General features: G+C 41.8%; 1 protein-coding gene across 3 annotated transcripts in view; it reads right to left on the reverse strand.

Annotated features, from left to right (window-relative positions):
* Nucleotides 1-23,833, reverse strand: part of DSCAM (DS cell adhesion molecule) — a 468,801-nt gene that overhangs the window by 161,645 nt on the left and 283,323 nt on the right. For all 3 annotated transcript variants that reach the window (XM_063180924.1, XM_063180932.1, XM_063180940.1), the window contains exons 6-9: nt 21,238-21,513; nt 17,317-17,613; nt 16,224-16,499; nt 1,820-2,098 (exon numbers count right to left, since the gene is read on the reverse strand). In XM_063180924.1, coding sequence (XP_063036994.1) covers nt 1,820-2,098; nt 16,224-16,499; nt 17,317-17,613; nt 21,238-21,513 — 1,128 coding nt within the window. The remainder of the gene's footprint in view (nt 1-1,819; nt 2,099-16,223; nt 16,500-17,316; nt 17,614-21,237; nt 21,514-23,833) is intronic.

Below are 23,833 nucleotides of genomic sequence, written 5' to 3' on the forward strand. Positions count from 1 at the left end.
TAGAAAGAGGAGGAGGCAATGTGCTTTTGTTGAAGTTATGCACAGTAAGTTTGAAAATACATCACAAGGAATAATCTCTAGATAATTTGGTTAAGGTGTGACTAGAAAGGTTTTTTCTGCAGAAAATATTTTCTTACTGAATGTGTATACACATTTATTTCAAGGCAAAATGTTGTGAGTCATCATGAGTACATGAATCCTGCTAATTGCATAATAAACACAAACCAGGAAAAGAACAAGGTAAGAGCAGAGAGTTCTTTCCCCATGAAGTCAACATCAATGTTTTGCTTTTTTGCTGACATAATGTCGGAGAGAGTGGTCTAAACAAAAAATGGGTATAATCAGACTAAAACAATAGCAGAAAATAATTTTATATAGTTTCAAAGGCTTTATCCCAATGATAAAATTTCCCAGGAAATCACTCCTGCAGCTCCCCTACCCACCCCAAACACTCCAGGGTTTTTCATTAGTTTCAAGACTCTAGATAGGAAAATCCACATTATTTTCTGTGCCTCATTGCTCTCTGCGCTCTCTGTCACAGAGTGAGGGATTACCATATTCCCCTCTATCATTGTCACCACTTTTAATGAAGGGATGGGACTATTTTCAGGCCAGGAACGATTTATTGCTCAGATAAACATCAGCCTCAGAGGCTGTAAGATTTTAAAGGAGCAAGCAGTTGGCTCAAGAGTAGTCACTTTTTTTTTTTTTTTGTTACGAGGCAATATAGAGCTTTCTAACCCAATAGACAATTGCCACAGGGTTTATTTTGTTTTTCTAACCTATCACCTTTACCTCTACTGCACTGTGGATACTTTTGCCCAATTGGCTTCTGTCTCTCATGCACACATTGGCATCTATTATAACTTCTAACCTCTCAGCTTATTCTATACAACCACACCCCTACATTATAAACCCTTCACCATCTTATCACTACAGTTTCTCACTTACTTAAGGCATCTCACTTACTTAAGGCATATTCTTACTTATAACTATAGAAACATAATTTTATGGTTTTTCTGCTTAAATCTGTGTATTGATTTTTTACATCAATCCACATTTCTCCCAAGGCTGCAGATCAGACCCTTCCTTGTCTGTGGAAGTTTCTGTATTTCTGATTCCCATACCCCTCTGTTTCACACTTCCCATCTGTGGAAGCCCAGGGCACTGGGAATATTTCTGTGTCTGCTCTGGGGTGCCCTGACCCCCAGGGCAGCTCTGACTCTGACCCTCATCCATGGAGAAAGTTTCCCAGACTTCAAGATAAACTAGAACCCACAAAAGTGTGAAATAGAGAGTAGTGTAGGTGTATCACTTGGTTGAGGTTTGGGATTTTTAGTATGTTGTGGGTGGAAGGAAGATGGAGGGCACAGGGTGTTGTCCTGGGTTTCTTCTTCATGCTTCTTCTTCCTCCTTCTCCATGGGTTTGGGTGGCATTTTGTAATTGGGCAGAAAAGTCCCCATTGCAGCTCTGTGGGATCAGTTATTGGGTTAAAAGGGGAAACAATCCAGGTGTCAGTTCTTCATTGGATAGTTTAGTCTTAAAAGTCCTTGGAACAAGAGATTGTTTGGCCATTTTGTGCCTTCTAATGAAAAGCTGCAGAACTCACAGCAGTGAGACTGTTTTACTGATAACAAATAATAAACACCCGAGTCTGAACATGAAACACCATCTCAAGTGCCTTCAATCCAGACCCAGAGAAACCCACAACTGGTACCCCAGCAACTGGGACCCCCACACCCATCAAACAGATCCCACCACACAATACCGACGAATCCCACTTAATTAGCGCCTTTCAAAGCAATTACACCTCCTCACCTCTGACGATTAATTGGCTTTGGTGCTCCACAGCTGCTGCATCGTTCCTGGCTATGCAGGTGTAGTTCCCGTTGTGCATCAGGGACAGGTTGGAGATCCTCAGGGAGCTGGTGAAGTCGATGTTGTCGATGGTGACGCCCAGGCTGGCGGGGATGGGCCGCCCGTCCTTCTGCCACGTGATGGTGATGGGCAGGTCCCCCGAAACCACCACGCAGGGGATGAACACCCTCTGCCCGATGGAGAAGCGAGGGAACTCGAAAGGCTGGATGAAAGGTGGGACTGGAAGGAGAGAGGGAAAGAGAGGGCTGTTGAAGCCATGGCCTTGGTTATGGAAATAACGTAATGGGGCATGTGTGCAGGGTGGGATTGATGGGTTTTAGCTTTTCTGTTTTTCATATATTTTATATTTTTAATAGTTTCATTTATAATTTTAAATATTTCATATATTTCAATATACAGTATTTTAATATTTAATATATTTTTTAATCCTGCAATTCTTTAGTGTGCAGCTCTAAACTCCATATACAGTCATAGCTACAGCTTTCCCACTTTGGTCAGACAACACAATTCCTCTCCAGGCCTGGGGATCGAGGACATCTCACTGTCTTAGGCCCTGAGAAATATTCTAATATTTCATATATTTTTAATCCTGAAATTCTTTACAGTATAGCTCTAAATTCCATATACAGTCCTAGCTACTGCTTTCCCAGTTTGGTCCGACACAACAATTCCTGTCTGGTTCTAGGGATCAAGGACACCTCACTGTCTCAAGCCCTGAGAAATGTAAAAAAAGTGAGTTGGGGGGAGAAAACTTGGGGAAAATGACTTTATTACCTGAAGATGTAATTGAAAAATTAATCTCCAATATGCAAATGGACCAAACTTATAAAAGTGTGAAAACCCGTGACTTGTCATTCATTTTGGTATGGGGTACTGTCACCACTTTTAATGAAGGAATGGGACTATTTTCAGGCTAAGAACAATTTATTGCTCAGATAAACATCAGTCTCAGAGACTGTGAGATTTTTGGTATTTTGTAAAATTTGGTATTCGTCTACCCTAAACGTGCCTGAAGGTCCTTCAATAAATATAGCCACTTTTTATTACCTTAATTTTGTCTGGCCTCTGTTTTCAGGTAGCCAAAAAAAGGCATCAGGATGTGCAGAATCTACACCTCTGACAGCCACAAAGCATTGTTTAGCAGGAAAAATCCCATTTTTGCAAACACCTTCTCATTTCTTGGCCATCTAGTGCATAAGCAGAGATGACAAGCAGGGCTTGTAGAGACACCTGCCCTCGCCAGCAGACCCCTAAAAAAGGATCAGGCAGCTCTTCCAGAAGTCACAGCCCTGCCAGCTCTTCCAGAAGTCACTGCATTGCCAGTTTGAGGCTCTCCAGGGCTGCTAGCAGTGATATTGCCAGGAAGAGCTCAGCAGATTTCAATGTCTGGTCCAAGGGCATTGCTTAAAGGTCATGGAATAGACCTGGAAGAGGCTCCAGCTTTGCTCTGGGGTGTGATGACAAGGAGTGTGAGCTTCCCTAACCGCCTCTAGCACTTATTTCTTAATCTTTCAAGTCACAATTCACACTAAGATTGCAGGAAGGGGAAGTACTTGTAGGACAACAAATTAAAGTAAAACTGATTTCTAATCAGAGGGATGGTGCAAGACATGAATGTTCAAGTTGGAATTTAATTCCATCTAAGCATATTCTGCCTAATAAATATTTTTTTAATTTGCTTTTCTAATTTTTTTAAACCATATTATTCTCTAGCTGAACCAAAAAAACATTTAAAAAATTACCATATTTTCTACCAAAGTAAAGAACTCTACTTCTTAAAATAATTTTGTTTTAAGGTGTTTTTAATAAAAACTAGTGAAACAGACACATTAAATAAACATAGAAAAAATAATGGGACTGCCATGTTTTCTTTGGGTTATGGTTGGAACATTTACTAAAAAATTGGTAAATTGAGAGGCAAATACTTGTCCAGATCAAAGAATCAAAATCTTCTGCCCTTCTCAGGGGAGCATTGAAACAACCAGAGCATTGATCTCAGACAGGTTTTTATCCATCACTCCTGAAAGGGCTTTACAACCAACTTTGCCAGCAGTACTCAAATCCTGATTTATCAAAAGAGAAGGTTCCTAGAGGTTATGCACCTCAGATATAGAAGTGCATTCTCCTATTGCCTGGGAGATCACTTACACCTGATCTGTACTACATTTGAACAGGAAAGATGGAAGGATACCCAGAGCAGAACATTTATAGTGATCGATATGTTTGAACTCCAGGAGAAAATGGAGTTGGTGGCTTTATCTAATTGTATTTCTTTTGTCCTTTTCCCCTTCAGAAATTGTAAGGTTGTGGTTTCCCCAGAGTTGAAGCAGAAAAAAAAATAAAATCTCTCAAGTGGTTGCAGTGTGTGCCCATGGACTTCCCAGCAGCATTTTTCCTCCTTTTATCAGTGTCCTATTTCTGGGATGCAGGGACAAGTTGGTGGCCACTGAGTAGCTCCAGGCATTTCCTTCGATCCAAATATTGGGTCCTCCATTAGGAGTAAGAAAGTTCATCAAACATGGCAAGAAAGTCAAGGGAGGGGATTCTGTGCCTCTGTCCCCTCAGGTGATTTCCCAGCTGCAGAGCTGCCCCAGCGCAGGGAGGAGCTGGAGCTGCTGCAGAGAGCCCAGAGGAGGCTCCAGGATGGGCAGAGGATGGAGCAGCTCTGCTGGCAGGAAAGGCTGGCACAGCTGGCATTGTTCACCTGCACAGGAGAAGCTTTGGGCTGAGCTCAGGGTGGCCTTGCAGGGCCTGGAGGAGCCCCAGGAAAGCTGGAGAGAGACAATTGCCAGGGGATGCAGGGACAGCACACAGGGAATGGCTGCCAGTGCCACAGGGCAGGGCTGGGTGGGATCTTGGCAATGAGGAATTGTTCCCTGGCAGGGTGGGCAGGGGCTGGGATGGAATTCCCAGAGCAGCTGTGGCTGCCCCTGGATCCCTGGCAGTGCCCAAGGCCAGGCCAGGCCAGGCAGTGGGAGCCATTCCCTGTGTGCTGTCCCTCCATCCCCTGGCAATTGTCTCTCTCCACCTTTCCTGGGGCTCCTCCAGGCCCTGCAAGGCCACCCTGAGCTCAGCCCAAAGCTTCTCCTGTGCAGGTGAACAATGCCAGCTGTGCCAGCCTGAGAGGACAGAGGGACAGAGGGACACTGGGGCTTGGAGCAGCCTGGGACAGTGGAAAGTGTCCCTGCCATGGCAGGGGTGGCTCTGGATGAGCTTTGAGGTCCCTTCCAGCCCAAACCATTCTGTGATTTATAATTCCATGACTCCAGGCCCCCCAGAGCACTAAGGCCTTGTTCAAAGCCATGTTCAAATGGTTGTGCAGATTCTCCTCACAGTGCAGGAGGTTGACAAATACAAGTTTGGTATTAACTCCACAGTTTCCAGCACAGCCACGGTGCCATTTGATGAGGGGAAGTTGTGACCATGCTCAGGTGCCACAGAGAGGTGACATCAGGGACAGGAAAACACAATTCATCCTTCCAGGCCTTCACTGGCTTTCCCAAGAGTGCCTCACTGTCTGCGTTTGGAAAAGCGCCACTGCCATCCCTTTTCCTCACTTTTCCTGGCTGCCATCTCTCTAATTGCTAAAACCTGTCTTTTGGCATTCTGAAAACCTGGTAGATGAGGCACAGAAAAAAAAAGAAACTTGGTATAAATGACTGTGTTTATTTGAACTTTGAGCACTGGAAAGTACCTCCTTGTTCACTTGGGGACTTTTGCTGTCACAAAGTGAGGCAAAATACCTGCAGCCTCTTGGAATTACCTTAGCCCAGCTGGCTCATTCACATGAAATATCTCAGATTTTTTTCTCAGCAGAAAAAGATTCTCTTAGCATTTATTGACAAGCAGTTCATAATGTGAATGGGAATGAGAAATTAACTGTGTGTCTTTCAAAAGGTTTGGCCATAAATTTTCCCCTTGATAAATATAAATACCTCCTAAGTGCCAAGTCCTCCCCTTACTGTGGTGCCCAGCACATTTCTGCCCAAACCCTTCTCTTCACCTCAGACACCATTACTGAAAAATGCACTAAAATTCACAACAGGGTGGCAAATTACTTCTGTATTTTCTGCTGAGTCTGTAACAAATTTGAGCCAATCTTTCACAGACAAAATGATATCAAAAGTCAGACAAAATATTGCCCAAGGATAATAATGTGCATCTTCACTCTCCATCTCCCTGATGAAGAAAACAGGGAGAAAGATCATTAGGTGACATTGAAATGTTTTTCAGAAAATATTGATTTGCAAGGCTGCATTTACCAGCTCTAAAATACAAGTAGCAGCCTGCAGAGTATTTCAGAAATTGGCTGAAATATTTTTAGGCAGCACATTATCCTTGTATTCAGGTTTTTAGGATACACAGGAAACCAACATTTCTGCTTCATAAAATATAATGTATATTTGACCTGAAGCAGCTTGCAGTCCTTATGAGGAGCTTATTTTAAAAGCCAGTGTGTAATTTAAAAATCAGTACTTAGAAGCAAGTAAATAGTCTTGCAAAAACTTTGAAGTATTGAGGAATGTTTTTCAGCTATGGTATTCACCAGTTTAAATTGACAAAAAAAGGTTTTTATGAGCTATCATAGGAGATAAACTTTCTTTCTGCTCATTTGAAAAAGGAAATGACCACCAAAAATATCGCTTATTAAAAATTTATGATGATATCCAGCAAATAATTTCTGAAATATAAAATTTTCTGTCTCTATCAATATCTGCGGTGAAAAATAGAGATATACCCTTGATAGAAGAAAATATTATGATTATTATGACTATGATTAAGAAAATAATATCATTAACCAGCATGAGGAGGCTTTTTTGCACACTAAAGCTGTACCATTGCCAAACAGCACTAAAAATATAAGGGTATATAGTACTTTGAGAGACAAAATTTACAGCAGGACAGATGTATTTAAAATCTGTTTAAAATACTTCAATGTGTGTTTATATATTTTACTTCCCTATACATAGCTTTAGCTTGATGAAATTTCAGAGCTTGCATTTGATTTTTTTGTTTACATATATATATATATATAGCTATTATGCTGTTTTGTATATAAATTGTTCCAGAGGAAATTTACAGTAAGACAGAAGTATTTAAAATCTGTTTAAAATACTTCAGCGTGTGTTTCCATACTTTACTCCCCTATACATACCTTTAGTTTGACCATATTTCAGAGCTTACATTTGATTTTTTGATGAAATCATGCAATTTTATGTATAAGTTGTTCCATCTTAACCAGAGAGAGAATAGTTTTTGTGCTTGTGTACATGGAAGGGATATTTTTCTCTACCCACAACGGGCAGAAGAGTGGAAATCTCTGCTTCATGCCACCAAGTGCTGTGTCCTGGGAATGCTTTATTGATGAGAGCTTGAATTAAGTGTCTATTTAAGAAGAGGAGCATGGGCCAGCCTCATTAGTGCTAATACAGGAAGATTTAAATTATGTTTTTGTGCCCTAGCAAGGTCTTCTGTACCTCTGGGGGACTGCTGGAAAGGAGGGCAAGGAGGGCTTCCACGCTGCTCTCCATTAGCAGAGGAACATCCTTAATTTCTTGCCCTCTGTTCCATGGGAGTTTTGCTGGGAGGAGCTGCTGAGATGATTCACTGAGACAGAGCATCCTGCAGATCTCCTGTTTCCTGCAGCAGACAGCTGAACATGGTGTTCTGCACAGCAAAACCAGAATCATCCCCTGCTTTATCATTATAAACAGCTCCCTGATGGCTTTTCTTGCAACAGCACTGTTGCAGGGGCTGTGTCTGCAATAGGAAATACTTTTGGCAATGAATATTTATGGCTGATGCAAAATCACAGCCACCAGGCTATGCAGTCCCTTAGGGCAGCTGTGTGACCCCAGGTTTCATGCACTGGGAGTGAAAAAGCCAAAATTGTCTCTGCACAAACCCTACCATGGGCTAGCAATTTTTAAATTTTCACAGTCCCCACTGCCCCTATTCCCCTTTCCTGCCATCCAACACTCACAGGATCCCTGATGCTGCAGTGGAAGCTTCTCCAAAAGGAGAGAGCATTTAAAATGTTGTACGGGAATCAAAATCATGTCTCATCCATCCTATGCAGTCCCTTAGGGCAGCTGTGTGCCCCCAGGTTTCATGCACTGGGAGTGAAAAGGCCAAAATTATTTTGTCTCTGCACAAACCCTACCATGGGCTAGCAACTTTTAGATTTTCACAGCTATCCAGTCCCCACTGCCCTTTCCTGCCATCCAAAAACTCACAGGCTCCCTGATGCTGCAGTGGAAGCTTCTCCAAAAGACCATTTAAAATGTTGTGTGGGAATTGAAATCATGTCTCATCCATCCTATGCACTCTCTTAGGGCAGCTGTGTGATCCCAGGTCCTGTGCACTGGGAGTGAAAACACCAAAATTATTTTGTCTCTGCACAGACCCTACCATGGGCTAGGAATTTTCAGGTTTTCACAGCTATCCAGTCCCTGTTCCCCTTTCCTGCCATCCAAGACTCAGAGGCTCCCTGATGCTGCAGTGGGAGCTTCTCCAAAAGGAGAGAGCATTTAAAATGTTGTGCAGAAAGCAAAAGTGCTTTTAAGTCATGTCTCGTGCATCCTATGCAGTCTCTTAGGGCAGCTGTGTGACCCCAGATTTCGTGCACTGGGAGTGAAAAAGCCAAAATTGTCACTGTACAAACCCTAGCCATGGGCAAGCAATTTTTAGGTTTTCGCAGCCATCACAGTCCCTATTCCCCTTTCTTGCCATCCAACACTCACAGGATCCCTGATGCTGCAGTGGGAGCTTCTCCAAAAGGAGAGAGCATTTAAAATGTTGTGTAGAAAGCAAAAGTGCTTTTAAGCCATGTCTCATCCATCTGTGGAACCCTGTCCTTTCAGCCTCCTTTGTGAGGAGAAAAGTGCGAGCCCTTATCATCCTGAAACACCCTGCAAAGCTGGGGTGGTGGGGAGCTCACTTCCCTGCCCAAGGGGATGAATTTGTTTTATTTATTTGTGAGAGAGAAAACCTTGATGTGAAGATAAGACAGCAGCTGCAGTATTTTCATGCAACAAGCTGATCCCTTCATTGGTGAAGTGTTTCCTAATTAAAGGCCTCACTTTTGGAACCTGCTCCAGAGATATTGCTCTTGTTCAGCCCCTACCTGATTTAAAGTGATTTTTGTCCTCAGGTATCACTGTGAAAAGTCCAACTAAATCACTGGAGCCAAAAGATGATTGACAAAATAAACACAGAAAAAGAGCAAGAAAACACCTTAAAATCTTAAGTAAACAAATCTGCACTGTAAGTGAAGAGGCCAGTTTTTGATAAAAATAGTATACAAAGCATCTTGAACTCCTTAATTGAGGTGCTTATTGAAGTATTAAGGCTCATTTCACATTGGTTGTGTAATTCCCAAATAAATACATCCATACACAGACATAAATTATACTTGAAAGATAGAACATATAAAATGTGCACATAGAAAGATGGAACATATAAAATCCAGGGAGTTTTGATTTAGATTTAAATGAAAAGTTTTAGATTTGTGCATACTAATTCCTCATCATGAATACTGGGATAGTGGTGAAACAACTTTAACAGACATTTTTGGGTGACCATTTCTGCAGTGTCAGGGGTGAAGTCATTAGAGGAGTTTCATTAGAAATGTATTGGTGCACAGTAAGACACATCCAGATGATACTTGTGAGACTTTACAGAATGTAAATCAGGAATTTTAGTGCAAAGCTGACTTTAAGATGCTGAATGGCAAAAAAAAAAATTTACACAGACCCGTCAAGAATATCAGCCTGTTCCACTCTTATTTTCAGGAATTTCTACAGGTCAGACACACTTGAGACATCCCTATCAAAGTGCAAATTCTCTTAAATCAGGCTCTGCCACTGCTTGTCCCCCAAAACTACTCCCCATGCCCATGATGGGACCTGAGAAGAATTCCTAAGTGCATTTTCCAGGATGTTTTGCACAATGGTGCATTCTCATCACTCTGACCACAGGGCCCTGCTGTGATTCCTGTACATGACAACTTCCGTCACTTTGAGGGGTCTGAGCATTTCTTTCCAAGGAAGTTGTGACAAGTTTGAGGGCATCCAAAACCATATAGCATGGGGGAGTGGAAAAAGGGCAGAAAGTGATATAATGAAAGAAAGATCTGAAAGACATCAAGGCCAGAAGTTGTTTTTTTTTCTGATTCAATCTATTGGCAAAGTCAGTCAGTAGGACAGATAAGATCTGAGATTTGTGCATGAAGCTCAACTCCCACTTGCCATAATCCACAATTCCAGGCTGAAGCATGCACAGATTAGCAGATTGATTGAAGAATCCTGCAAGATTTCCAATGATGATTTTTTCCTCTCTTGTGCCTGCATATTTTTCGCTATCTAAACCAACCCTTCCTGAACTGATTTGCAATGCAAATTCACAAACAGAATTTCAGATATTAGAAAGAGCTAGACACTTCCTAGGAAAGATGAGGAGGATCTATTCAAAGAGTTGCAAACATGAAGCTATTTAGAAGTAGCCCCTGTTTGGTTTGCTTGTATTGCAACATGAAACAAGGCTGGTACAATTCCTTTTTGTGGTTCACAACAGGTGAGGTGCTCACTTTACATACAAGAACCTTTCTAAATCAATGAAATACATAAGCTCAACAAGATCAGAAACAGTCCTTTTGAACACCACACTTTTTATTTTAATGATGCTGTACCCTTCCCTCTCAGGGGCTTCTTTTTCAATTAATTCCTGTTGGAGAAGTGTGAATAGCAGCAGGCTGTTTACATGAGAATGTGTCCCATGAGACTGATGACAAGAAAATCATCACTTACTACTGATGGCTTTTACTGGAGCTAGGAAAACTATTACTATAAATTGCATAATAAAAAAAAATGGAGATAATAACTCACTCCTGTTCTTAAAAGCTCTGAGATCTACTAAAATGCTGTAAAAGAGATGCTGCTATTATTATTTTAATATCCTTCAACTTTATTGTGTTTTTTTCTTGTTTATTTTTTAATGGAAATATGAAAATTAGACATAGGGTGGGTAATAGAACTTCTTTCTTTGTTTGCCAACACTTCCCATGATGAGACTATTTTCATTTGCTTGAAGTTTGACTTTTGTTTGGGTAGCAGTTTGCCAGGCCAGGTGTCTGCCTCAGGCTGAGTCATTTCAGCTGGAAGGTTTCAGCTACAATTCTTTGGCCATTTCCAAGAAGAAGGTGGGAGAGTGAGAAAACTGAGACATGGTGAATATCAATTTACCATAAAACCAGAAAAAAACCCCAAAACTAAGGTATTGTGAAACCTGAGAAGTCCCACCTGCCTCATGGATTTAGCAGTGGATTTCCAATTCAGGTGATGGCACCAGCCTCAGATGTTTTTACTGTACCTATAAAAGACACCACAACGGTGCCCAAATTTTGCATTCTGAGCCAAACCAAGTCAATAAATAAACAAAACCCCCACAGGATCAGATGTGGAGAGGATATTTTGCAGTGACAGAGTCCAAGCAGCCCTGAGCACATCCCAGCACTGCCTTTCTGTGTCTGGGTCAGTCAGGTGAGATTTCAGAAATCGGGGCAGATTTGTCACTCCAGTGTTTGAACCTGAAGGATGGCAGAGAGGACTGGAACTGGAGAATGGGGAAAAGGTTGGGGTATCCAATAGGAAAGGGTCATTTTGAGTCTTGAGAACAAGGCAGAGTGGAAATGAGAGCTGAGATGATAAACACTTTGAGTTCAGATTGATTTTGGAACCCAGAGAAGAGCCAGGACTTGGAAAAGGAAGAGCTGGAGAAAACTGAGAAGGACAGGTCATTGTGAGAAGGAGTGAATAGAAAGTCTGCATCTTCTACAGAATATTCTTCTCTTTAGGATCTCTGATTCCAACAGTTCTCTGCCTTTGGCAAATGTGTACAAACTCCTCTGGCAAACCACAACAGCTGGGCTGAACACCGAGCAAAAAACTGGGGCTGCTAAGAATAATTCTGTTCTTGGCAAAGAGTGTGCCAGTATCCTTAGCAAGGCTAATCTCAATTATTTCTGATGATGGCAGGAACTGCTGTTCCCACTTTGCAGGAGGCAAGGGACAGGGGGTTCAGTTTACTTAACAAAAAAAAGCTAAAAATAAAATTACACCTAACATAGGCCAAAGCAACATGTGCTGAAAAGGTTTTATTACAGTTGCAAAGGTCAGCAGGTATGGAATACAGAAATTAGGAATGTAAGTACAGTTGTGGTCTCCCTCTGTTACTTGTGCATTACAGGGTGGGTAGTTTGCATGGCTTTCTGTCAGAAATAAGAACTGGCCAAATCATTTGTCCAAATAAAAAAAAAAAAAAAAAAAAACCAAAAAACCAAAAAAAAAAAAAAAACCAAACAAGTTGGCTTGATTTCCAAAAAGCCCTGTTGGAACTCAGGCAAAGTTCCATGGGAGTTAAATCTGCCAAGCAGAAACCTGCACGTTCTCCTGGCAGCTCATGCACTCAGCCAGCTCAGGGCACTGCTGCCTCCCAAATCCAGATTTTGGGAGAGACAAGGGGAAGGCAAGAGCTGAGGGGAGAGAGCAGGGCAGGAATGACAGGACAGGACAGGACAGGAATGACATGTGGCTATGCAGATGAGGGCAGCAGTTATTCCTAAAAAATAGGACAAGAGATTTCACATGGTGTCTCATTGATTGTTCTGATCAGCAGGGCAAAGAAGCAGAGGATCTAAGGTCAAATAGCACAGAAGTGCCCAGCTCCCAAGTTTTTGGCTTTCCCAGAGCCTGCCAGGTGGGAGCATGCACAGCAAGGCTCTGAAAGCCCCTCTAAGGTTCTCTGGAAGCCGACAGTTCATTTAAAATTATTGTCAAGAAATGTTCTCCTATCTATTCTCCTATCTGTGACCTTATCGTGATTTCTGAAGGATGATTTAACTTTCATTTGGATGTTTGCAAATGTCAAAATACCCTGCAGAGTGGACAGCACTCTTGTGTTTGATAGCACACTCATGGTGTTGCATGTTTTTATTTAAATGCTGCTTTAAGCAAGTCTTCATCCCAGTTCAGAACCAGGATGCTTCACATGCTGGAGAATTTGGAAAGTGGAAAGTCAATGTGGCAGAGAGCTGCCAACTCTAAAACCCATTTGTTTGCCTAATGCAGATAAATGCTGGCCCACAGAGCCAAATTCTGCATTTACCTTTGCCACAGATCTGTCAGATAAAGCTAATTAAATTACTTAAATCTGTCTTTCCCAGGGGGTTGCTAAGCTGGGTGACGTGACTGCTCTGAAGGAGGAAACAAAACTCTCAGGAGCAACTTCATTTCAATGGGAGCAGGGCTTTGAACATATAAATGCTACATAAAGGCAGGTGAAGTGGAAAAATTAACCCATAAGCTTCTGAAATTGAATATACAAAAAATGTGTGGATATTTTTTAGTTCAGTTTGTGCCTTATTGCCATTTTTTCCTGGTGACCCAGGTGGCTTTTGAAAATGAACACATTGTTCCTGAAACATTCTGATACCACAGAGATGATATACTCATGAGGAAATTTATAATTATGTCCTCAAAACAGAACATGGACAGGGAAAAAACCCAACTAAGTAACAGCTCATTCAGTGTCATCTATTGTGTCACGCTTCAGGTGAATGGTTTGAGGTCACCCACAAAGCTTGTAGCAGAACTGAGAGCAAAGCAAAGGACTTGTATTGAAGATGAACAATAATTCTCCCTCTGTTTTCTCTGGAAAAAAATATTTATACTGATGGTAGGAGAAGCTGAACTGTAAATAAGGATATTTGAGCATTGATTTTAACTCCCCTTATAATGTATTTCAGAGTACTTTTAACCTCCAGTATGCAAGCTGGACCATATTTTGTATTTTTTTGGTATCAAATAGAAGTGCTTAAAAATTCAACCCATTAGGTTTGGAATCTATAAAATGAAAAGGCAACACACACACACATTAATAATATTTTAAAGCACCAGGTCACTTTTGCCTCCCCACTAGTATGTAGATAAAATCTGCTGTGGCACTGCTGACCTCAAGCTACAACAGCAGAACACTGAGAACTGTTCAGGCCTGACCTAAAAACCTCACCTGTGACATTTTGGGCTTTTTAGATGAAACCAGGCTATTAACCTTATTTTCAAATTACAATGTCTTTTCTAGGCTTGGAGCAACCTGGTCTAGTGGGAGGTAGAACCCCATCAAGGAAGTAAAATCATTGGCAAAAGTTACAGCTCAATCCAAATTGCTGGAGCTGGAAATCTGCTTTCTGGGGGAGGAATTGTCAAGTTGGAAACTGTAACCTGATGGAAGAAAAAGCAATATTTCACCTGAGATACCAGTTGGTGTTCTCAGTGACTGGTTTTGTTTCGATTTCAATGCCTGTGACTGCTGGATTTGTTTTGTCTGGCTACATAAATTTTGACAGTCATTTGAAAAATGGTATCATTTAAGAGGCAGCTTTTTCCCACCAGAATTTCCATGGTGGCCTCTTAGTGCAGCAGCAACACAATGATTGATTTGTCATTCAGTTCCTAAACCCTATCAGCAGATCTGTTATATCATTGTAATGTCAAGCAAAGCACAACGCACATGAAAACAAAAGATGATGTTGGCTTTTCGTGCCACAGCTTGTGACCAGTGCCCCTGATGGTCTCAGGTGTGGGAGATGTCATGCCTTTCAGAGTCCAAATTGCTCATGGTTTAAAGCTAATCCCCTAAACCCTTGGGAAAAAAATAGCAATTGCATCACTCCAGAGTGCTAAAGCCAAAACTAACAGAGCAGAAGGAAGTTGAGATCAGATGTCCATAACAAAGTCATTTTACCTTACTGTTCTCTGCATTTTATCTGAGAATGGATACAAGATTCAACCTCTCTTCCTTCCTCTCCTCTGGCTCCAAAAAAAACCCCAAAAAACCAATCCAGGAAAAGCTTCTAATAACTTCAGGAATAGTGAAATTATACTGCAGTTCTTCCTACAGGCTCACATGAAGTGCAGTATTTAGTGGCCCCATTGCTCAAAACTGGGAGCTACTGCAATCAGGTTTTCTGTCTTTTGTGTCCTCATGAATAGGTCTGAACATTGCCAATGTCAGAACAGTCAGGACACAATGGTAAAAAATTCCTATTCTCAATCTCTTTCTGAAGTCTTTCAGGGCCATCTGAACATCCTTGTTTTGGACTATTTGACTAGATTTGAAGCATCCTATTAGAATTTCAAGTCAAATTTATTTACAGTGTTATCTTTCTAAGCATGAAGAGCACTCAGATAATCACTTAATAAGAGGAAAGCAAGGTTAATGCTTTTAGTTCCTGTCTCTGCTTAGTGACAAAAGTACAGACATTAAAATTCTCATCTCATGTTTTAAAAGCCAGAAAGTCACTGGCTAATGAAAATTGGAACTTTGTTGTCCAGTAGAGAAACAGTCACCAGTGAAATGTGTGTGACAAACCATTAATTTCCTGATTTAGTTGTAGCAAAAAGTGTTCATAGCAAACTTGAGCTGCAAGGCCCCCACGTAGAGGCAACAACAAGAACAAGGACCAACTGTGCCAAGGAGGGTAAAAGTCAGGAGAGAACAAGACACAATGACTGATTAGCTCTGTGACATCATTAAAAATAAACACAAATCTGGATTAACCTCCTCAAACAGCTCGTTATCCGCATGCCAGGACAATCCTACGTGTGCAGTTCCACCAACGACCCAGCAATTAGCCAGGCTCTGCTTTTCCCAGCTCTCAGAACCCAGGACATTCCTCTGACTGCCCTGGAGGGCTCTAGACCCTTTCAAGGAGCTCAGAGACCTTGGCACGGAGTGGAAAACACCTGTGCCTTTGATTTTAACCCATGGAAACAATTACCAACTTTGTGTGAAGAGTTACAAGCCACAAGAGTTTGAGTAGAATGATAATGAATTTATCGCAGGGTGAAAAAATAGAATTTTGGGGATTTAGAATGGGGGTTCAGGAGGCAATCTGGGCGTGGAATCTGGGCATGTCCTGTCTTTCTTCTTCTTCTTGTCCTCCATCTTCTGCTGTGATGGTGATACTTCTGGATTGGTTTAGGGTAGAGACAGACTGTCTAACATAGGTGATAGGTATTGGAAAATTATTGTAAATAAAGTACATGTAGTTCTTAGTATGAAAAGATCACACCACCCCAAGGGTGTTCAGTGTGCCTGAACCCAACGTGCTGGACAGACCTCCACAGGTCAGAGAAAGAATGTATTAGGTAAGAGCAAATAAACAACCTTGAAAACCAGAGCTGAGGAATCTTGACTTCTTTGGTTGTGGAGCTGGGAAAAAAGACTCTTTAATACCTCGGGAGCCATTTCAGCAACATGAAACCCAAGACCGAGCTGTGCTCACCTTTCACTGTCACGTGCACGCTCTGGCTGGTGGACAGCTGGGGCTGGACCAGGACGTTGCAGGTGTACTCGCCCTCGTCCACCTCCTTCTGCACGTCCGAGAGCTTCAGCGTGCCGTTGTTCTCGAACGCCACTTGGCGATGGTTGAAGGGCAGCAGGTTGGAGTTCTTGTACCACTTGATGGAGTAGTAGGGGTACCCGATGACCCTGCAGTGGATGTAGGTGTCCCTCCCCGCGATGGCCGTGATGTTCTTCATGGGCCGGATGCTCGCTGGCCCTGCCAAGGCAAGGAAAGGAGCTCTTGAGGACAATTTAAAGGCACGTTTGCTCGAGGGAATGGGTGAAATTATTTCTGGATATACAGATGTTAATGGACGTGGCTCGCGCCGTGCTTCTTAGCATTTGACAGATTTTTACTTTTAAGAGCTACTTAAGCAATTTTCCTAATCTTTGTATGCTCTACTTTTTCCTTACCCTGCAGCATCCATGCTAATTATGTGGGGGTATATATTTGTGTTATCCAGCACTTGCCTGATAAAATCTTTGCTGTGTTACAAATTAAAAGGCTGAGTGTGATTTAATTAATGTGAAATACTAACACTGATATGGAGCTAGACTCCTGTTACACATGAGAACACTGAAACAATTAGCTTTTTTATTTGCTATGTATATAAAGTATATATATACCCATGAGGATGGGTATTATGCCATGTAGAGCCAGAAATTCAAGGTAAAGTTCTGCACACATGAATAATTACAATGGATGTTGGACAGGTAAAGGAAGAAAGGAGAAGGAAAACAAAACATGCACAGCAGGACTAAAGCAAAGAGACTGTGAACTAGTAGAGATGAGTAGAGGAAAAATAGACTAAAGGACACAAGCCAAAGGGTTCTTCCAACATTTAAGTATACCATACACTTTCTAGATGGGGCTGGAGAGGCAGGGTGGGAAAAGAGAGCAGGGGGGAGAAAAGAAGAGGACAAAACCATTAAGTCGGTTTTTGGCATTCCAAAATCTCATCACATGCAACAATCTTCTTCTCCACTACAATGAGTTATGTGTGTTTTTTTTGAGGAGCTGATTTGACAAGCACCTCTTACGTTTATTCGAGCCTGGTACAGGACGACTCCCGCAGAGTTGTTGGCAGTGCAGCGATAAACGCCCCCGTCCCGGACCTGGGTGTTGGAGATGTTCAGGTAACTGACCACGTTGCCCTCAGAGGTGATGATCTGGCTGATCCTGTGGCTGCCGTCCTTCACGATGGGGTCCTCGTCCAGTGTCCAGGTGATGGTGGGCAGGGGAGTCCCCTTCACGTTGCACATCAGGGACACTGGCTCTCCTGGGCTCACCACTTTCTCGCTGAAGGCAGAGATGATTTTGGGAGTTCCGTCTGCAGAGGGAGAGAAAAGCAGCAAAAGAGTGCTTACGTGGTGTAAAGCTTGTCCCCTCTACCCTGGAGTGTCGTATTTGTGGGGTGCCCTGTGGCAGGAAGGAATGAATCTGACTCCATCTTCTTAGAAGGCTAATTTATTATTTTATGATACTATATTATGTTGAAGAATACTATACTAAACTATACTAAAGAATAGAAAAAAGGATAAACACAGAAAGCTAAAAGATACTAATGAAAACTTGTGACTCTCTCTTCAGAGCCTTGACACAGCCTGGCCCCACTTGGCCATTAAGTCAAAGCAATTCACCAATGAAATAATCACCTGTTGGTAAACAATCTCCAAACACATTCCAAAGCAGCAAAACACAGGAGAAGCAAATCAGATAATTATTGATTTCATTTTTCTCTGAAGCTTCTCAGCTTCCCAGGAGAAAATCCTGGGCAAAGAGATTTTTCCAGAAAATACAAAAGTGACATTTCACCCTTTTTTGTATAATTAAAATTAAAAAAAGACTGCATTTGTAATTCTTCTGCTGGCCCCTTGCAGAAGAGAGAACAAACACATCTCACGAGGTTTATCCGTTGCCAATCAAAACTTCAGTCAAGTGCTGAGGTGGAATGGTCAAGGAGATTCTTTACCTGTAGAACTTCTATCATATCACGAAAACAAGGCGTACAATATAGAAAATGCAAAAAACCGTGCAAAGAATTGTTCATTGTTTTAAGTCCAAACAGCTGAGTTTCAGGAAAAGGAAATCAGATAATTATTGTTATTTTTCTCTGAGGCTTTCCAGCTTCCCAGGAGAAAATCTTGGGCAAAGAGATTTTTCCAGAAAATATGACTGCGACACTGGAGTGCATCCCATGAGCCATGGTCTTTCTTAGAAGCAACACAAGCAATGATTTTCCAGGATGTAACCCTAATTATTGAGAGAGGGAAATAAATTCTGCCATTAGAGGACTTAAATGACCCTTTGCTTATGGCAAGTTTTTTTTACATCTTCGGAGAAATCTGGTAGTGGCTCTGCTGTATGAAAAACACTTGAATAGGATCAGGCATCTCTACAAACTCCTGTGTTCCTGCAGACAAGTTTTAAAACCATATGGAGTTCATTATAAAAGACATACAGCAAAACCTCAACACATTTGGAGAGTCTCCTGGTAGATTTTAGCTCCTTGGGAAGTTTAGGATGAATCCTGCTGCCAAGAGCCAGGCACAACTCGCATAGGTTGGTTTCACAAAGCAGTTTAGTCCTGACATGCAGTGCCCCATCTAGGAAAGTGTTAAATTAAGCTTTTCTGAATGGAGATTGCCTGCAACAGCAATGATGCCAATTTCTTTCAGTGGTCATTTTGTGCTACAGATAAATATTTCTCTGAATGAGAGCATTCAAACACTTTATCTTGTGAACTGTCTCCCAAAATACTCAGCCTGTAACAGGGAAATGAATAAAGAAAATGGGTGGGCACAGAAACTTTGTAAGCAGGGAGCAGGGTTAAATACCCACCTCTCCAGAGAGTTCAGTGGGGTAACATTTAGGAGTGCTGACACCCTGGTATTAGTTAGGAAGTCCTTTCTGTGGTCATGCAGTGTGTGTTTGTTTTCCTTTGAAAATATTACTTTAAAAACAGGGCTGCAAAATTCCCTTGCTTGCCACATGGTGAAAAGATAAGCACTGGCATTCTCAGAATGTTGAAAGGCCTCAGCCTCTTTGGAAGAGCATTTGATTTTATCTGATTTCATTTTATTTTCCTCTGCCCCCTCTCTCTTTCATTTTTGTCCCATTGGTTATGTGACAGTTTCTAATTTTTTTTTATTCATTTTCATTCCTGACTCTCTCCCTTTCCTTTGGATATTGTCACCCCTCAAAAAACAGAATAGCAGAGACACAAAAAAGAAAAAAACCAACTTTTTATCCTGTAAGGGAGCTGACACAGGGCCAATAAATCTGTGAGCGTGCACACTATGTACCTCTGCCACCCTCCTCCTCTTTTTTCCCCCCTTTTTTTTAATTCAAGTGACAGGCTTTTTTTTGAGATGAAAGCAGACATTATTTTCGCAGTGAGACCTGAGTGTCTTTGAAATCTTCCCTGCTGTTGCTCTCTGATAACCTGCACTCTCCAGACACCCTGATAGATTATCAATATGCTCTTTAGGCTTTCCTAGTCACGGGAGATGGTTGCTGAGGTAACTCGGTCCAGGCAGGTAATCTCTTCTTCTTCTACAGAGACTCTAAAAATAGTGTCCATGCCATGCCTGCACCACAGCCTCATTGGAGAGATGCCTCTGTGCAAATTGATGACTTTCCTCACTTCATTATCATGTAGAACATGGTATCAGTTATTTAAGATGATCTCCAAGCCCTCAGCCAATACACCCAACCAGAAAAGCAATGTTTGGATTTTTAACAGAGATCTGCTTGGGAAGGATTTTCATTTTTTTTCAAATTGATTTTTCCATTCTCTTATGAGTAGGGCACAATAAACCCCATGGACATTTCATAATTACCTTCTTTTTTCATAAACTCCACTGGTGACAAAATGATTTTTACTTTTATATATTCTTAATATATATCAATAACTCTTGAATTAGAGTAGACCATTATCGTATGGTTACACAGTTCCCAGCTATCTCCAGTACTTTTCCTACCATGACAGACAGAAAGACAAAACACATTCCCAAAGGCCCCAATACCATCTTGCTTTTTCCTGGGAGCCAAGGATAAGCTACCCTCCCAAGACACTTCCTCATAAACAAAGTACAGCCAGTAGCTGAAGAAAAAGGGCCTCCAGAAGAGGTGGAACCAGGGGGGAGAATTACATCATTACTCGAGGTTCTAATTGGGAATTCCTGTCAATTATGCTGATTTGCTAAACTTGCAAAACGGTGTTCACCCTATGTGGGGTTGGTATTTTTCCATATCTGCCCCTGGAGTCCTCCAATTAAAGACCAGGTTCTATTGCCTTCCTATTTTTATTATAGATTACTTCTTATATCAATACTGTGTCCAGGTCTGGGCCCCTCAGTTTAGGAAGGATGTTGAGATGCTTGAGCACATCCAGAGGAGCCAAAGAGGCTGGAGAGGGGCTGGGAACACAAACCCTGTGAGGAAGCCCTGAGGGAGCTGGGGGTGCTCAGCCTGGAGAAAAGGAGACTCAGGGCTGCCCCCATCACTGTGCACAGCTCCTGAAAGGTGCCTGTGCTTACCTGGGGCTGGGCTCTTGCTCCAGCAGCACTGACACACCCAGAGCACACAGCCCCGAGCTGCACCAAGGGAAACACAGGGTGGAGAGCAGGGAAAAGGTTTTCACTGAAAGAGTGAGAAAGTTCTGGAATGGCTGCCCGGGGAGGTGGTGGAGTCCCCATGCCTGGGTGTGTTTAACAAAGCCTGGATGTGGCACAGGGTGCCAGGGTTCAGTTGGGCTGTTGGGGCTGGGCTGGACTCGATGGTCTTGAAGGTCTCTCCCAACCCAGTGATTCTGGGATTCTGCGAATATTGCCTCTAAAGCGCATTGCTTCATTTCTAGATCTTTAAGGCATCACCATTCAAAAAAAACAGCACCAAAGCCAACTTGTGCATAATTTTAAAAACCAAACTTGCTAGGCAGGTGGAGACTGACCTTCCAGCACCACCTGGACGTAGTCCTGTGCTGACATCTTGTCCTTGCGCACGAAGCACTGGTAGGCGCCGCCGTCGCTCTTGGCCATGCCGTCCATGATCAGGTTCTCGCGGTTGACGCCGGTGATGCGCACGTTGCTGCCAGGGTTGATGATCTCCCCGTTGCGGTACCAGGACAGCTCCTGGTCCTCGGTCCCCGTCACGCTGCAGGACAAGGACACTTGGCTGCCGACGCTGCTTTTGACCTTGCGCGGGCTGATGGTGGCTTTTAGCGGTTCTGGAGGTTTGGGTTGAAGTAAGGGAGAGAGAAAGGGAAATAGAGATTATTCAGTATAAATGTGCATTTGTGTGCAAGTAACAAATCAACTCTCACAATAAAAATCACAGCCATACCCTTCTTAAAAGAAAATACCAAATAAATAAATAACAATAAATAACAGATAACTGTATTGCTCTAAAAAATACATTTTTTCCACCAACACCCATGACAAAAAAAATAGGTCTACAGGGATAACAAATTCAACACGTAATCCCATGCCCAGGTGAACAGTGGGACCAGACCTACAAGTACCACCACTAGTGTTGAGGCATTTAACATGGCACTGCACAGGTTTTGGGAGGGCAGGAGGTTATTTCACATTAGTTCAGTGCCGACCTTTGAATCTTGTGCATAAGTGCATTCCTGAAACTCATTTTCTGGTTTAATTTTGGGCAAAAGGAGCCAAATTTACCATTTCCCAAACTACTCTCTCATGTGACCAACTGCAATAAATGCCAATTAAAAGATTAGCTTTCAAGAGTGGAAGATGTTAATGCAGGTACACCCATGGATATCCATTTGATATTTCCACATGGAAGTTTTTTAGTGTGTGGGCTCACCAGATTTTCTGCTTTGATATGGGAGGATTACAATATTTTCAAGTCAGCCTAAAGAAATAGTGGGACAGGAGAATGCAAGTTTTACATGGCAAAAAAAGAGGATGAACAGTACTGAAGAAAAGTCATAAATGTAAATGCAAGGACAACAATCTTTATCCTGCCACCTAGGATTTATCAGCACTGCAGAACACAGATTTCATCTCGTGCCTTGTATAAATTGGTTTGACTTCCTTATAAAGATAAGGGGTTGCTATCACCACTGGTGCTATCTCTGACACAAAATACGGGCCATCCTATTTTTTCTTTTAGCAGCTTGCATACACACACATGTGCATAAACACACTTAACAAAGAAAAGTTACTTGTTCACTTTATTAAATATTTTATAACATTAAAGTTGGAATAAATCCATAGGGGTTAATCAGGAACAGAGTCCTGGAGAAAAACACACAGTGGCCTCAGACATTCTGGACTACAGACAAAGGTCCAAAACATTAATTGATCTGTGCTCAGATGCATGTTAAAAGTCACTGAATATCTCTATTTCCTATAAAAACACTACAAAAGCTAAAAACTGGCAACAATCCATTAAACAAAATAGTGACACTCAAGTGTGACTAATATCCCAGAGCCATGATGATGCAAGAGAGCCACATCCTCCATTGCAGAGGGGGTGAAATTTCTTTGCCCAGCTTTTACTTCCTGCCAGCCTGATCCAGTGAATTTCCAGTGTCTGAGTGCAGAGTCATTAGGAAAAACACATCATGGGGATGCTTTGGGTATCATCAGCAGTACAATTACATCACGTCTCTGCAAGTTTTGACTTTGCATCATACAAGGCAGATGGAATTCAACTCATTTTTTATGAGTATTTTGATTAATATTTTTAGAACCAAAGCTCTTCAGCTATAACTCGAGAATGGCAGATTTTCCACCTCGGTTTTATTTTGCCCAAAAATATTATGTGCAATTATTTGTGAGGATTTTTTCATGGCCTGAACTGCTGACAAACTTCTCCCTTTTCAGTTTGCTAGTCATGCTGTCTAGGTGGAAATGTTAGTTCACAGAGCATTATTTCTATTCCAGGAAACAATTTTGTGGGTTTTTTCAACAGTAGTAGCATAACACTTTTCCAGTGTGGTGCTCCTGAAGTAATAATTATCTTTGTAGAATTTGTGAAACATTCAGAATATTCACACATGAATACTCGACTGAGGGGAACTATGAGTATTCAACATTACTGAGCACCATGAGTCATGGCAATGAGAGTTTGGCAGCTTTATTTATGAGAACATTTGCAATTTCTTTTCCAGCACCCAATTCATGCTTCTAAATTACATATCCTCCATGTGATAAATTATAGAGCTACACTGGAAATTGCATCCATTTGCACTTCTGATCGCTCAATTGGCCAACTAACTCATCTCCACAGAGCCTGCTTTGTGTCGTTCCACAACTTTGAGGACTTTAATCATTGCTAGGATAAATTAAGGAAACAGAAAGTACAGCAAGGTAAGATAACAACACGATACTGATGCCTAAACAGTTTTGCTTTTACAAATTTTTCATATATTTTTAGCTCTGAAGAATATTATCACAGAGTTATGTAGCTCCTAGTATTTTTCCTACCCTTTTTCTCAAATTTTAGAACAATAACCTAACATTCTAACACGTTCCTGAAATACTGTTTAGTCCTATTTTTATGTAGAGGACTTACAA

Source organism: Melospiza melodia, chromosome 2 (assembly GCF_035770615.1).
Source record: "Melospiza melodia melodia isolate bMelMel2 chromosome 2, bMelMel2.pri, whole genome shotgun sequence".
NCBI lineage: Eukaryota > Metazoa > Chordata > Aves > Passeriformes > Passerellidae > Melospiza > Melospiza melodia.